This window comes from Sinohyriopsis cumingii, chromosome 7 (assembly GCF_028554795.1).
Source record: "Sinohyriopsis cumingii isolate HCF-2022 chromosome 7, ASM2855479v2, whole genome shotgun sequence".
NCBI lineage: Eukaryota > Metazoa > Mollusca > Bivalvia > Unionida > Unionidae > Sinohyriopsis > Sinohyriopsis cumingii.
This window is the reverse complement of record NC_142967.1, coordinates 37,334,032-37,350,161: the sequence shown is the minus strand read 5'-3', so window position 1 is coordinate 37,350,161 and position 16,130 is coordinate 37,334,032. Positions and strand designations below refer to the sequence as shown.

The 16,130-nt window shown below is 35.1% G+C and overlaps 1 protein-coding gene across 4 annotated transcripts in view; it reads right to left on the bottom strand.

The window, feature by feature from the left end:
- Nucleotides 1-15,348, bottom strand: part of LOC149795036 (short/branched chain specific acyl-CoA dehydrogenase, mitochondrial-like) — a 52,975-nt gene extending 37,627 nt beyond the window's left edge. The window contains exons 1-5 of one of the 4 annotated variants that reach the window (XM_089964708.1): nucleotides 15,310-15,348; nucleotides 11,645-11,813; nucleotides 8,473-8,573; nucleotides 3,186-3,392; nucleotides 965-1,135 (exon numbers count right to left, since the gene is read on the bottom strand). In XM_089964708.1, coding sequence (XP_089820834.1) covers nucleotides 965-1,135; nucleotides 3,186-3,392; nucleotides 8,473-8,573; nucleotides 11,645-11,813; nucleotides 15,310-15,336 — 675 coding nt within the window. In that variant the 5' untranslated portion in view covers nucleotides 15,337-15,348. Of the gene's footprint in view, nucleotides 1-964; nucleotides 1,136-3,185; nucleotides 3,393-8,472; nucleotides 8,574-11,644; nucleotides 11,814-12,912; nucleotides 13,159-14,709; nucleotides 15,084-15,186 lie in introns of those variants that run through there. The other 3 variants (XM_089964710.1, XM_089964709.1, XM_089964707.1) reach the window with 3 other exon arrangements.
- Nucleotides 15,349-16,130: the final 782 nt, after the last annotated feature.

Genomic DNA, 16,130 nt, shown 5'->3' with positions numbered 1-16,130 from the left:
AGCATGCACAATGTAGAGAATGTTGGCATACCTCTATGTTACTTTCATGTAGTGTGGATTTCTTTGGATATTGTACTTATGGAAACTGTACATGATCTATGAATACAGGTAACCAAAAAAATGACTACTCCCATGTGCTTGAAAACTCAGCCTGAGTTAGTTTAAAGTACACTATCTTTAGCAGTTATTAAAATAGGGAAAACAAATTTTGCCACACTAGACAATACCAGCTTCTGAAAAAGCAATGAATAAATTCTCAAATATAGAAAATGTTTTAATTTTTTTTACTGACTTCGTCTTTTTACAAATTACGTCTATAGTTCAGGAAGTGAAAATGACCAAGTCAAGCTAGCAGTTTTCTGAAAGGTTCACATCTTAGGTAAGGCCATGCTGTATACTCTATAACCCAAATTACACCAATCAATCATACACCAAAATAAAGGGAAATAAAAGTTCTTTTAAAAATACCCATGATATACAGGGTCTTTTTTAAATAGCCAGTAAAACTGGTGAGGAACCTGGGGGAATTATCTTTCTTTAAAAATCAAACCCTAGGCAAATTAAAAACTCTAGAGAGCCACCATAGTAAATAACTTTACACGGAATACAATACTTCACTGATGGATGGTCAATAAGGTATAAGATGCAATGTATATTGTATCAAGAGAAAGTTAAAACATGGTAAGCAATCACTGCTAAGTGGTGAGGGGAAGTAAGGGGAAGAGTTGAGAAAGTTTCTTCCCTTCATCTCGATTGCTGGTTCAAGAGGTAGCAGTTTCTTCCTGACGTTAATGTGATTAGGGAATGCATTCAAATAAGAAATTGCTGCACAATCCTCCTTTCCTCATCAAGCAAACAGCCAAACTGCAAGATGGCAAATAACATAGTCTTCATATTTTCCTATGTTGATACAATGTAGTAGGAACTGGTTATGACAACTTCAGAGACCAAACCTGATACATACTGCTGTTGGCTTAGCATTGGCCATAACGATGAAGACCCCAGCATGCTCAGCATTAGAAATCCACATTTTACTGCCATTAATGATGTAATGGTCCCCTTGTTTGACAGCTGCAGTTTTCAGAGCAAAAGCATCTGTTCCAGCATCGACTTCAGAAAGGCAAAAACTTCCAAGCTGAAAGCATAAATAAGTTAAGATTTATCAAGAAAAAAAGATTTCCTGGATCATAGGATAAATCTATAGGCATCCCACAAAAAGTTAAAAACATCAATGTTTATATTTTTTTACATAATATTACCACTGCTTGATACATTAGTATTTAGATAACAAGACAGACTTTTTCTTAACTTTCTATACATTTTAGAAACATTTCAGTACCTGTGCTATTCACACAGCACATGACTTATGGTCAAAAGACATTTGAAGTCATGGATTAATTTGTAATAGATGAAGTATGGTTTAAAACAAGAGGCCAAAGTGTGCCTGATACTGCCGTGAAATCTGGTAAGAAATACAAGCTATAGAGAGGCAACAAGCTCAGCTAATCAGATGCAAATAACCTCAACAATATTAGCAGATCTCAATTATTATAAAACTTGTCAAAGCCCTTGATAATATTAGCTTACTTAACAAACTGAGGCAAAATCCATAATTTGACTTCTGATGCAGTAACAAGCTTAAACGATCAAATATAAGATTACCCCATAAATCTGCTCAGATATTGACGATGTAAGCCATTTCCCCAAGTTTGATAAAAATCCTATCAAAAATACAGTCTCCATAGTGGCAAAAGAAACTATCTGATAAAATGCAAATATAACCTCACTGATATGCATAGTTCTCACTCATAATAAAACTCACCTAACACCTTGATGATATTAGCCTATTTACCAAGTTTGATCAAAACCAGCTCAGAAAAACTGGTTGTTGTTGTTGTTGTAGGGTTTAATGCCATTTTTCAGCACAAGATAGGCTATACATGGTGGCCAGTATTAATGGTGAAGGAAGAACCCAGGAAAACCCCAGAAACAACCACCGACCCACAAGAAACTACTGGCAAGCTTTCTCACATACCAACATAGGCTGAACCCGTGACTTGAACCCACGCAGACAGAGGTGAGATGGCAGTGATCCGTAACGGTAAGCGCTTTAGACCACTCGGCCACTTGAGTTCATGTCAATATTATATTTTGGTTTAAATAGGCTATGAGTGAATAATGTAGGACAGATCAACATCACATGATCTAAGAAGTAAATTTGTACTGCAGAATGGTCAGATTGTCAAAACTGGTGATTGGTTAAAATTAAAAAAAGTCAAGTGTTGACTGCTAAACTATTTCACAATACATATTAATTAAAAAATATGTGGAATTATATTCTAGTGATTTTGTGTTGTTTATCTGCCAAGTATATAGTGACTATATCAAGGAATTAAATTAAATCAGCAGCATTCTTATTCAATGCTGTTCCAGACTTGTGAGTGTTATGAGAGGAAATCTGATTTATTTATACTTTGTCTGATTAAACTACAGAGCTGAAACATTTATTCTAAACAGATAGTACCTTACTGAATTATTGTGAAATTATTCAAGGACTTGTATATTTATTAATTTCATCGGATTACTGTGAAACATTCAAGGACATTTGTGACCTTGAATAAATAAAAACTTTTAGATATTAGAACGGTGGAACTAGCACATAAGCACATTAGAACCTTTCATTTGGAATACTTTTGAAGTACTTCTGGATTACAGTGAAATTAATAGTACATTTAGGAAATTCTAGGAATTGATACCATACTTAAGTTTTTTTAATTCATTCACTTTGTTTGCCTTTATGTTATCTAAAAATAAATTTATATTTTGTATTATAGAATGCTTACTGTTTTTCTCACTTTTGTTCTTATGTAATTTAAGCCACTAGGACATAACAATACAGTGCAACCTCTCTTAACAGCCACCCACTAACTGTATCAATCTGCTGTGTAAGGTAGGTTGCTTTCAAGAGGTTTAATATTTGGGTAAATGGAGAAGGCAAAAATTAGAACCAGGCATGATATGGGAGGCTGCTGTTTCAAACAGGTGACTTCATTATGCATCAGGCTAGCACAATTTGACTCCAACTAAATTCCTCTACAATGTATCAATTAATGATGTATTAATAAAATGGAGATGAAGAAATATTAGACTGTAACTTTATGACCAATACACAGTGGTTCTCTCACCATATTAATAGCCAGCTGAGGAAGATATTTATCTTTCTGTGTCTTAGTTCCATATTTCTTGAAAAGGGAGACAATCAGAGTGTTCTGAATATCACACATGACGCTGACGGCAGGATCAACCTTGGCTAGTTCCTCAATCACCAAGTTGGCGATAAAGAAGGTAGAGTTTGTACCGCCATATTCTGCCTCAACCTCTATCCCCATCAGCTGAAACAAAACAGGAAATGCAACTGTAATATGAAGTTGAAGGAAAACTCACGTGTACATCGTAACTAAATAATAACTAAATTATCCATTTATAGGATTATTTCAAGTTGAATTTACAATCATGGAAAGCTGTCACTTTGCCTTGCTATATTATAAAAAAAAATGTAACATACATGTGATATATTTTAAAATCTTGATAACTTCACTCCATTTTCGCAGTGTAACAACAGTTCACCATTTTGGATCATGAATGAAAAATTGGGCAATATTGAAAATACAGTTTATCTTTCTGATTATATGGCTGGCCCTTAAAAGGGTCATATTAAAGTTAGCCTTGGAGTTCAGTCTATTGCATCAAATCCCTCAAGTTCATCTTCACTGTCATCACTCTCAAAAGAGTAAATTAAACATTGCTCACTGTATTGTAACAAAGAAGCATCAAATACTGTGGTTTAAAAATGAGCAAGAAAACAAAGAACCAAGTTTATTTTCTGCAAAAAAAGTAAATAAATTACAAATTTACCAGAACCCAGACAAAGCAAAGCAACTAACGGTATGTTTAGCATATCAAAGCTTTAGTCAGTGCCCATCACCTTGATTACAATGAGCCTGACCACCTTTAAAAACACCCATGCTGTCCATTAAATACTGCTCGCTCTACTGTAACAAAGAACTGAGGTTTCTTCTGAAGAGAAGTAAATAAATTGCACATTTACTGGTACCTGGACAAAGGAAAAGTCACTACCAGTATGTTTAGCATATCAAAGCTTTAGCCAGTGACAATTACCTTGAAAGACTACGCTGAGCCAAATAAGCTCTGACCACCTTTAAAAACACCGTGCTGTCCATTAAATATTGCTCACTCTATTGTAACAAACAACCAAGTTTATTTTCTGAAGAAAGGTTAATAAATTGCAAATTTACTCAGACAGATGCACTGTAAATATGTTTAGCATACCAAAGATTAGGCAGAGCTTATTACCGTGAAAAGAATTAGGTTAAATTCCAACAAAGCTTAAAAACAATGTGCCAAAACCAAAATAAGGAGTACAGACAACTAGAGCAAAAGTCCTGTAAATGTCATAAAATGCTAGATATCTGAGTCACTCGAGGACTCATCAATAAAATACTGCATGCCAAATTTTCCTGAAAGATAAGGAAACTTAGTACAAAATTATGCTGCAGAAACCAAAGTCAGAATCATGCACAATCAGGGTCCATAACTCCATGGAATACTGAAACTCAAATACATTCTGGGTCTCTTCAGTGAGAAGCCACACGCCAAATTTGGTTCAAATCAAATTATTTTGTTGAAGTTATCTTAACAAAACCAAAGTCAATAGGACAAGCGATGGGGTGGGTGGGGGTGGACTGGTGTAGATTCAGAACTCTTTTAAATGAGACCACACTTAAAAAAGGTACAAGTGTGTGAGACAATATTCATACCAAATTACATGAGAAATTGTTGAATGGTTCTGGAGCTATGCCAGTTACCATCAACATCCCATCTGAAGATTTTATGTCAACTGTCAAGGGACATGACTATATCCAAAAGGGAGCTGCAGAGACAAAACCCATAAAAGGCATATCTAAATCTATGACGCATGCATTCACAAACACACATCAGAATTAGCTGAATGGCTCCTGAGATTACAAAGACTTGCTGTTGTCAAGATTTAAAATCTGTTTACTATAGGCCTCCAAAAACTGAATGCAGAGCCCTAATTAGAAGGAGTATAACACAGGTAGTCCATGTGATTAGGCACTAAATTATTAAAATGCATTGTATATACTTTACCTAGCTTATGAATCAGACTGTAGCATAGAAGCACTCAAATAATTGTGCAAAGGAAGTGATTCTTCTATGAAAAAACTGCAAACTAATCAGTATCTTGAATCTGAATCAATATCAAATAATAATTACCCTACACAAAGGGACGTTCATTGCTGCAAACTAGAATGTTGCTCTTCGGATGGTTCTTTCTCAGCAGTGAAACTCATTACTGAAAGTAATTAAAGTAGTGCTAGCCCAAATTTTAATGGAGTTCTCCATTGTTTTGACCTTTTGAGGTCACATGTACAATGAAAACATCATGCCAAAACTAAGTAATTTTAGCAACGCTGAGTATTCAAGTGACTGATGAAAGGGTCATCATAGAGCTGGGAAACCCCAATTTAATACACTTCTTAAGAACACAAATTTGTATATAACAGACATTTTAAGGTCAAAGGATGTCAATCTAAAAAGTCATCAAATCAGGCTAAGCAAATACATCAGGACCATCTTCAGAATGTTTAAAACTAAATCTAACAATTGATATTAAATGACCCTCACTGTCTCCAATTAAACTGTATATACTTGACTGTATGCAATTTGTATATACTTGATTGTCAGCAACTATAGCACAAGTCACATAGCTCATGTACACCAAGTCACTTTTGCAGCATCAGTTGTCATTTTGGAGAATTTGATTACACATACATTTAAATGGAGTTTATACACTTTATTTCGCCCTCTGTCCACCCAAATTCCATTGAAGATTATTTTATAAATTCCTAGAAAAATGCTTGATGCCAAATTCCATGATAAGATACTTCGACATTTTTAGGCATAGTCAAGCAAGCAGGGTGATCTCATTTAAGTCGGTTTCATCACGTGCTATGACGTAAAAGTGAACGTGCCTGCTGTAGAGAAAAAGTTGCAATACAAACATAAACAGAGAAGCGACAATATCATCATTTATAAACAAAGCCTAGGGAAACACCAGCACACAAAAAATTGTCACACAAGTCCAATAAATTTCAGGCAATTATTTAACTTCATTTATATCTTCTGTATGGTATGTCATATATTTTGTTTCAATTTGTACATAACATATATTTTCCCCATACAAGTATGTACTTTCATACTCATAAAAGACTAGAAAGACTGCTGTCAATTCAGATTTATTTAAGTTAAATTTTACATCATGCTAAATTATCATTTTGAAGAAATGTCAAATGAACTTGCTAGGAATAAAACTTATTGTGTGTTACTCCTCTATCCCATTCATAGCTGAACTTCCACACAGGAAATGAATGAAGATGCACGCAACTTCTTGTTCACATGATCGCATACATGATCCCCTATTCACTAGTAATAGTTCAATCCAATATTGACTTTTTTGACCCAGTGTAATGCCAAACTACCATTGTAAAAGTCCATAGCGATCGATAATTTTCATCTGGAATTTTTTTTATGACAATTAGTGTGAGGATCACTCAAAAATCATGACTGAAAAAACTTTTTTATAACTATACTACGATTAAATGTTAAAAATAAAAGTATTTTTTAAACATATATCAGTAAATGTGCTTACATGACCCATGTGACTTGTACTATAGTATGTATATCCTTAACTGTCTGCAATTAGTACATATATCCTTGACTATATGCAATTAGCATGTATATAATTGACTGTCTGCAACTTTTTTGTATGTCCTTGACTGTCTATAATTACTATGTGTATCACTGATTGTGTGCAATTAGTATATGTATTTTTGACTGACTGCAATTAGTATGTGTATCACTGTCTGCAATTAGTGTGTGCATCACTGACTGTCTGCAATTAGTGTATCACTGTCTGCAATTAGTGTGTATCACTGTCTGCAATTAGTACATGTATCACTAACTGTTCTGCAATTAGTATGTATATCACTGTCTGCAGTTAGTATGTGTATCCTTGACTGACTGCACTTAGTATGTGTATCACTGTCTGCAATTAGTATCTCTATCCTTGACTGACTGCAATTAGTATGTGTATCCTTGACTGTCTGCAATTAGTATGTGTATCCTTGACTGTCTGCAATTAGTATGTGTATCCTTGACTGTCTGGAATTAGTATGTGTATCCTTGACTGTCTGCAATTAGTATGTGTATCCTTGACTGACTGCAATTAGTATGTGTATCACTAACTGTCTTGCAATTAGTATGTGTATCCTTCACTGTCTGCAATTAGTATGTGTATCCTTGACTGACTGCAATCAAAATGTGTATCATGACTGACTGCAATCAAAATGTGTATCATGACTGACTGCAATTAGTATGTGTAGCATTGTCTGCAATTAGTATGTTTATCACATACTGTCTGCAATTAGTATGTGTATCACTGACTGTCTGCAATTAATAAGGGTATCCTTGACTGTCTGCTATTAATATGTGTATCCTTGACTGTCTGAAATTAGTATGTGTATCCTTGACTGCAATTAGTATGTGTATCACTGTTTGCAATTAGTATGTGTATCCTTGACTGTCTGCACTTAGTATGTGTATCACTGACTACAATTAGTATGTACATCATTGACTGTCTGTAATTATTATGTGTATCATTGCAGTTAGTATGTGTATCACTGACTGTCTGCAATTAGTATGTGTATCACTGACTGTCTGCAATTAATATGTGTATCCTTGACTGACTGCAATCCGTATGTGTTTAAATGACAGCATTTATTATGTGTATCCTTGACTGTCTGAAATTAGTATGTATATACATCACTGTATATAACTAGTTTATAACTCCTTGATTGTCAGCAACTAGTTTGTGTATTCTTGACTGTCTGCACTTAGTATATGTATCCTTGACTGTCTGCAATTAGTAAGTGAATCACTGTCTGCACTTATTATGCGTATCTTTCTCTGTAATTTTTATGTGTATCTATGACTGTCTGAAATCAGCATGTATCAGATTTGATCTTTTTACATAATTTATCCGCATTTATAAAAAATCTGGCATGTTGATTGTTGTTGTTGTTGTGATGGGGTTTAACGCCATTTTGCAGCACACGATAGGCTATACATGGCGGCCAGTATTAATGATGGAGGAAGAACCCGAGAAAACCCCGGAAAGAACCGCTGACCCACTAGAAGCTACTGGCAAGCTTTCTCACATACCCACATTGGCTGAATCTTAGACTCGAACCGATGCAGACAGAGGTGAGATGGCAGTGATCAGTAACGAAGAGCGCTTTAGACCACTCGGCCACTCGGAGCCCCGGCATGTTGATTGTAGATTCAAAGTTACAAATATAAAAGCAAGCGTACCCCATTCTGAAAGAGGGCATCGATAACAGACTGATCCATGTGACTCTCTTCATCCATCTTCCGAACCAGAGGTTTGATTTTCTCTGCAGCCAACTTGGCCACTGAAATATAAGGAAATTACAAATAAATACATACATATTAATCAGTTAGTATCTCTTATCACTCCTGGTGAAATTACACGTGAAAAATCTGTACATATATGCTATGATTATATGGCATCCTTCATAAAGAAAAGGGGCCCCAAGTGGCTGAGTGGTCTAAAGTGCTCACCATTCCGGATCACTGCCATCACACCTCTGTCTGCGTGGGTTCAAGTCTCAGACTCAGCTAATGTGGGTATGTTAGAAAGCTTGCCAGTATCTTCTCGTGGGTCAGTGGTTCTTCCCGGGTTCTTCCTCCACCATTAATACTGGCTGCCATGTATAACCTATCGTGTGCTGAAAAATGGCGTTAAACCCCACAACAACAACATAAAGAAAAATTCTCAGAGATAGGTGATATTGTGCCAATCACATCTAGGGCACACTCCAATGTACCTGACTTAAGCATATATCCTGAGAGGGAATACCATGCTAGTGTTCACAAAGAAAGGAACACATTTCTGTCAGGTGTGTTAACTTCCACCATGCGAGACAGAGGTTTTTCAGGAGAACTTGATGATGAATCTTTATGATGGTGTTCCATCAGAAGAATCTTGGACTTTTCAGGGAATGAAGTAAAAGTTTAACCTGTGTTTTAAAGATTTTACTTATTTAACCTTTTTACCATGTAACTGTTTTTGTTTAGTGCCTCGTGTCTTTGTCTGTTTGGAAAGCTTTATCTTCCAGGATTTGTATGGCAATTCCTTTTAATCTGTATCATAGAGCCAGTATTTGGATAACACTCTTTGAAAACCTACTACCGCCACAACTACTACTAATCAGTGAAGGTAGTTCTAAATGAAAAGCATAAACAGAATTATTCAAGATAAAAACAAATGGAAACTTCTTTTCAAGTTCTTAAAGTAGAGTCCCTTAACTAAACCTTTAATCAGGAACCACTCAACAACATTATGATGGCTACATGTAAATAACAATTGGGCTTTGATCGTGTTGTGGTGGAAAAACTCAATGTGCAATTTTTACAGGTCTATATTTTATCCTTTATAACACATACTAGCTTTATCCGAAAAGTTTGCCTACCCTATAATTTATTTCAGTGGTTTGCATGAGGAACTAAGAAAAATATGCATTTACATATATATCCTTTCTGAGTTACATGTCTTTTTACAGTTACCTAGTGTTGTGTCTTTGAATGGTCATGTGGCATGTACAAGAATGTGATTGCACTATATTTAGCACTCACTGAAAATATATTGGTATGTGCTAACAACAACAACTGCAATATTATTAGAGCCGTGGAATGTCACAGATACTTTACTACTAAGAAATTCTTTTTGTACAACAATGCATTAGAGGTTTCGATAGACAGGAGTAGAAACCAGTGAATGGAATATTGGCCACTCACTCACTCACTGGTGGCTGTGATATCATAAAGGGATCTCCCAAAATTATGATGCAAGTAACTCTCTTTCACATGATTATCCAGTGTATGCATAAGATATGTAGTCAAATTCCACCCAAGCGTTTAGGTGCAGATATGGTGACAGACACACGGATGGACAGTTTGAAGGTAGGCACAATATTATACATTTGAATAATACAGCCTGGAATGCCAATAAAACCGAGATCTGATCCCTAATAACTGCAGAGTATGTAATCGGTGTATCCAATAAAGTTCCCTTTATTTCTGATTAATGTTTCTATTAGAGAGCTGCGGATAAGAATGGATGATTTCTATTATCTGATAATAAAACAAAATTTAGGTTGTGGTCAGGCTGGTTAAATTGTTTAGACACTGGGGTCTCTTTCTTTTTATTCCTCAAAACTTATTTTATTCTCACTTGTAATTCCCTTAAAGTCTCACCTACATATTTTTTTGCCACTGATAAAATATCATGGTTGGGAAAGTTTGAAAAATAGTACCATCAAGTCTCTAATGACATCAAAGATTAACAAATATTACATTTGCATACCTTAAAATCCCTTCAAACCCCCCAGCTGCAAAGTCCACATCAGCAACTATAAGGTAATACTGCTCTCCACTATCCAATGGACTTCAAGGACAAAGTTTTTTTTGTTTACTGTATAGTTATGATCAGCTGTGTTTACATGTGTGTTTATGTATGTGCATCATATATATTAACAAATTTGAATACAATAATTTTTAATAAACTTATTTTAGGAGATAACTTGTTGCTAATTGTAGGATTTTATTTATTTGGATCACATATACAGACACCTACTCCCCCCTTGAACTACAAAGCATATTTTTGTGGCTCCTCCCCAACAAACTTTGTGTGGAAGATGAACTTAAGGATAGAATGAACAGAGGACACTGTAGATCGTTGTGAAATTCAATTGTCAGAGACACAATCTATGTATTCAAATTAATCTTCAGTTCTTATAAGACAGCCACTAAAAAGACCCAAAGAAAATGAGATGCAAACAATAGACACAAAAAACTTCAGTCAAGGTCATGGCAAAGACTATTCAACTGTAGCAGATGAGTTCCACGATAAATCTCATACCAGAGAACTTCCACTTGCAGTGAAGATAATGTTCACTGCAGAAGAAGAAAGTTAATTAATGGAATATGTGGTTGCTGTAGATGTTTGCAAATCTAAAATAGAGTTAATGAAACTTGACAATGAAAGGTATCTTAAACAGATTTAAGGCCAAGAAGACAACAGCAAGAAAACTATCCAAACAAAAGGCTAAATTATAAAACCAGTTTACGTGTTTGAGAAAAGCAATTGGAAAAATCAATTCAAAGTATGGAATACAAATTACCAAAAAGTGGAAACAACCGTTCAAAGAAAATGGTGCAACAATAGCACCAATTATCAAGGTCATTGCAGCGATAATATTAATAGTTTCACTAAATAATTGTTTTGATCCCTTCTGAAAGCATATGTTTTTGTCATCATAGATTGCTTTCTTCTTCAGACTTTTGTCAGTGCTGTTAACAAAGTAACTGTAAGAATCTGCCAAGATAATTAGGCAACATTTTCACAACTAAAATGTCTTTTTCTACAAATCTGATACAAATATGATGTAAAAAAAAATGTAACCTGATTCTCTCATCATTTCTTCATCTGGGGTTAAAAGGTCCACTGGCGGCGATGTCAGCAGTCCTGGGATGCCCAATTCTGTCCGAGTCTGAATGGAAAAGGGCCGATAAAGACCAGTCCGAACCAACTGTGTACATCTTGAAAGTATATTTCTTCTGGACAGACACCTCTGAAAATTATATATGACATAGTAAAGCACCTCTGACATTTGTAGTTACAATGACATTTTAGAACATGTATTTTTCTTCTGAACATAGGTAACAGTTACAGGACACACTATGTACGTAACAGAATTTGAGTAAAAACCAACAGGTCCATGTCATCTGTGTGTGAGGAGCTATAATAAAATACAATGGGATAAAAAAAATGAGGCAAGCCCTGAAAGTTGATAAAAGAGAAACCATAGTCAAAAGTACTCAGATTATATAAAAATTACATAATTAATTTGATAATTAGGGTTTTAAGATAAGGTTATTGATTACAGTCAATATGTCATCAACCCATACTAATTCATTTCTGTCCTTAATTCAGGCACATTTGTTGTGGCATTATCATTTAAATCTCCAGACTCCAGTGTTCTAAGTGTCAGCAAGTGTTGATTATGAAATATTTGACAAAATGAGTTATTACATTGGACTTCAATTTAAATTGAAAAATATATGATCAAACTGATGAATTCACCTAATGCTATATTTACTATAAGTTGGTGACCATTGAAAGTTTGTTAACTTTAAGCTGGTCTGCTGTTCATTGGCTGGCTTTTTACCCATTTTCATTAACAGAAAATCTTGGCCCAGGATTTCCAAGATGGCAAAGGCAAAGTAAATAAAAGTCATGAGAAGGACTTATGCTGTACCATAAAAAAAATGGCTAAAATCAAATGTTGGAAAAAGAAATAAAACAGATACAGCACATAGTATGGAATTCTTATTTGAAATATTTTAAACCATGAAAATAAAATGTCTGTGGTGAAATAGCCTGAAAAGAAACATAAAAATGCACAATAAAAACGTTTTTAAAATTTTGATATATTTTACCAAAATTGCTGAAAGAAATCTTTTAAAAACTACAACAAATTTTGGAGGCATATTTTTTTGAACCCATTTTTATATATTTTTTTTATACTGCAAATGAATATGCTTTGGAAATTGTAAAATATATCACTGATGGCTATAAAGAAATACTGAGACACAAAAAAGAATTGATTTTAACACCGTAACCTAAGTGGAACATTCCAATGGTATGCCACACTTCAGATAGCCCTTTACCTCATGCAAGCGTCTTTGGACGCCTCTACTCCATTTGCATGGAAGCGCCTTTTCACGCCTCTGCTCCATTCGCATGGAAGCGCCTTTTGATGCCTGCTATAAACATCAGCCATTTAAGCCGTTTTCATAGCGCCACCTTCGAGGAAAACTCCCTATTAGACTACATCCATTTCTGCGAATGACAATTACATCAGATCACGTGGTCACTGTTTATGCACTGGTCGATATCTGCTATTTAAAGTAACTGGGTCATAATCCCCACTCTCCAAAATGGCAGTCGCGGATTTCATTCAGTACTTACAAAGTTTTCACGATTAGAATCACAACTATGAAAGATTCAATAACTAAGGTAAAGTCTCTGATATTGATGTAGGCAGCAATTAGTTTTTATAAATTATCAAATTCACATGACTTAGTGATGTAGATGCAGACGAAAAACTTGTAAATTTCGAGTATGAGAAATGGCAGCTACGGTTGGTCATGCGGCCTCACTGACATGACGGTGAACAAGTTCTCTCAAGATTTTAAAGCACATACAAAATTCTTCTGTGAAAAATAATTACACAGCTATAACAATTGGACTTTACTCTTAAATTTTCCACACATAATAGATGTGTACCAAAAATGTAAAATGGTTAAAATTGCTGTTAAACGTAACATACACTACACTGCTTAACAGTTAACAGGCAGGCCTACGTGTATGGAGTCGAATAGGTAACAGGTGTTCTATTTATAGCATGCTGCACTTTGTAACTATGCTCTGTGAGGTAAAGGGATAGTAACCCATAAATGTTGAATACATTTTTTTTGCATTTATTCCATCTTCTTTTTTGGTGGTGATCCCGGCTCAGATGTTGGCATTCATGGAAATGATGTAAAAGAAAACCATTTGTTCATTAGAATATGAAGATTATGGTGTAACTGTCTGTGCCTACTTCAGCTACAGTGTAACAGTAATTCAGCAGATGGGCATTATCACACGAACATGAAAAGAAACTTTTGGAAATACCAGTATACACACCTCAACATCCTTGGAGATATGTCAACTTGCAAATGATTTTGAGGATGCTACCCATTTTTCATGGATGAATTAACCATTAAAAAATTATCAACTTAAATAATGATTTTAATAGTGTTAGCAAAATTATAATGCAACCAACAAAATTCATGTTTAGGGCACGAACCATGGTAGGTCAAAAATAAAGCATTCCACAGTATATAAAAATATGAAGATAGGTAGAATCTGTCGAAAACTGGCCACTATCATCATCATCTTCACTAATTACATCCCTCAAAACTGAGCATATTTGCAGCTGGGAGGGCATATGATGCTAAAATACCATTTATACGGGTCAAGATAATGGCAGAGACTATTCACATGGCCACTGCATACATAATTTACTTAAAGCTATGCAGATACACAAAGGTACCTGATCTGAGATTTGTTTTTCAACCAGTTGTAGTCAAAATTGGTAAAATCAAGGCTCGATTAACGGATGGAGTGGGGCACAACCTATTAAAATGGGGAGTGTGCTCTTTTTGAAATTGCTCCAGGGTCTCTTATTAATTTAACCCAACCTTGGGTTCAACCTTAAACTTGTTATGGGTCACACCGTCTGCAGTAATACAAATGTAAGAAAATCTATTGCCAGTCATACTCATAATCTCATGTAGAAAATTACTCACAAAGACTTGCAATAAATGACTTAATTTTCAGTGTCATTTGCTTTATTTGTAACTGAATGGTTTCCCACACAATTGTTATTTAACAAAATGTACCTTTTCTTCAGTATTCACCTTTATTCTGCTCATTAAACCATTCATGCTCAGTAAAAAATATAATCTCTGTGATTTTTTTAATGGAAAATCTGCATGATGGTATTGATGTGTAACCACTAACACGCATACATTTTGGTTGATGATTTATTGGACTAGGTGTCTTGCTGCCCACAAACGTTCCAGTAGGACACCTCAAGTAGAAACCTATATCGGTGCTATCATTAGCGGAATTTACATCATCCGGAATATTTTGGACTCGTCTCTAAAGCATTCGCCAGTCGCATGTCTTTTCTGTCGTCGGCACAAAGCAGCTGTGTGAATAGTCTTTGCAAACGTTGGTACACGGCGTCCCTAGTCCTACAACGTAAGACGTATCACATGATAGTTTTGGTGCTACAAAACATTAATAACGTGATACGTCTTACATTGTAGGGCTACGAAGTTCAAGCACCTGTGACCAGTGCGATGGAGATCCAATGTGAACTGCTTGTTTACCTGAGGGATATAAAATATTAAATTCAGATAGCCAGAGAACAATTATTTTTAACTTTTTTCGAAATTTAACGATTGAGGAAGAGATCTTGGTTCAAACCAGAAAGTTGCATATTGCTTATCTACCCCAACGTTGCAGAGCTTTGAAGCCATATTGTTGTTGCTGTTCAGTACAGCACATCCTCTTTGTTTCGAAGCACCCCATTTCGGGGGGTATTTATGAAATAACTATTAATTACAACGTAGTCCTGCAAACAGCAGAGTGTAAAATGCTGGAAAAGTCGGAAGAATGAAAAGAAAATAACCGTCAAATTAATTTGTGCAATAAATTCTTGCAAATTCTAAAGTCTTTTTTTTTTAATATTATGTTGTTTTTGAGGAGCATCAAACATAGCTTTTCTATCCTCCATAGATTTTCTGAGGTCTATACAGGTGATAAATCATGTTTTAATTCGATTTTTCTTTTCTCGTAATTTTTAAAGTATGGTGTCTGCTGGAATAAATCGTTTTTATCTATTCCTGTATCTATATTGTCAAGATATTTAGGAGTATGCTGTCGATATTAGAAGTAAATTATGTAACCAATATTTTTTTTTAATAGATTTTAAACCTGAGTAATTTGCAACCTTTAATAGATAACATTTTCTTTTAGCAACTGCGTTGTTATCATTATACATTAATTTCTTACAATTAATTTAAATATCATCATGTGATCCCACAATGCTACAGCAACTGGAAATCACCTGCATATTTCTAAGTCCTTACAATACAGTAGTCTATTAATAGAGCAGCAGGGAGGGCGAATCCTACAAGTTTTTAGGCAAAAAGGAGAGCGAAATAAACCCTTTAAAAAACCGCGAGGACGCTTCGTTGTCGCCGTCGTTGCTGCGTTTTGTTGTCGGCACCCTCCCTGCTGCTTTCTGTGTCCTTTTTCGAAAAGCAGTTTA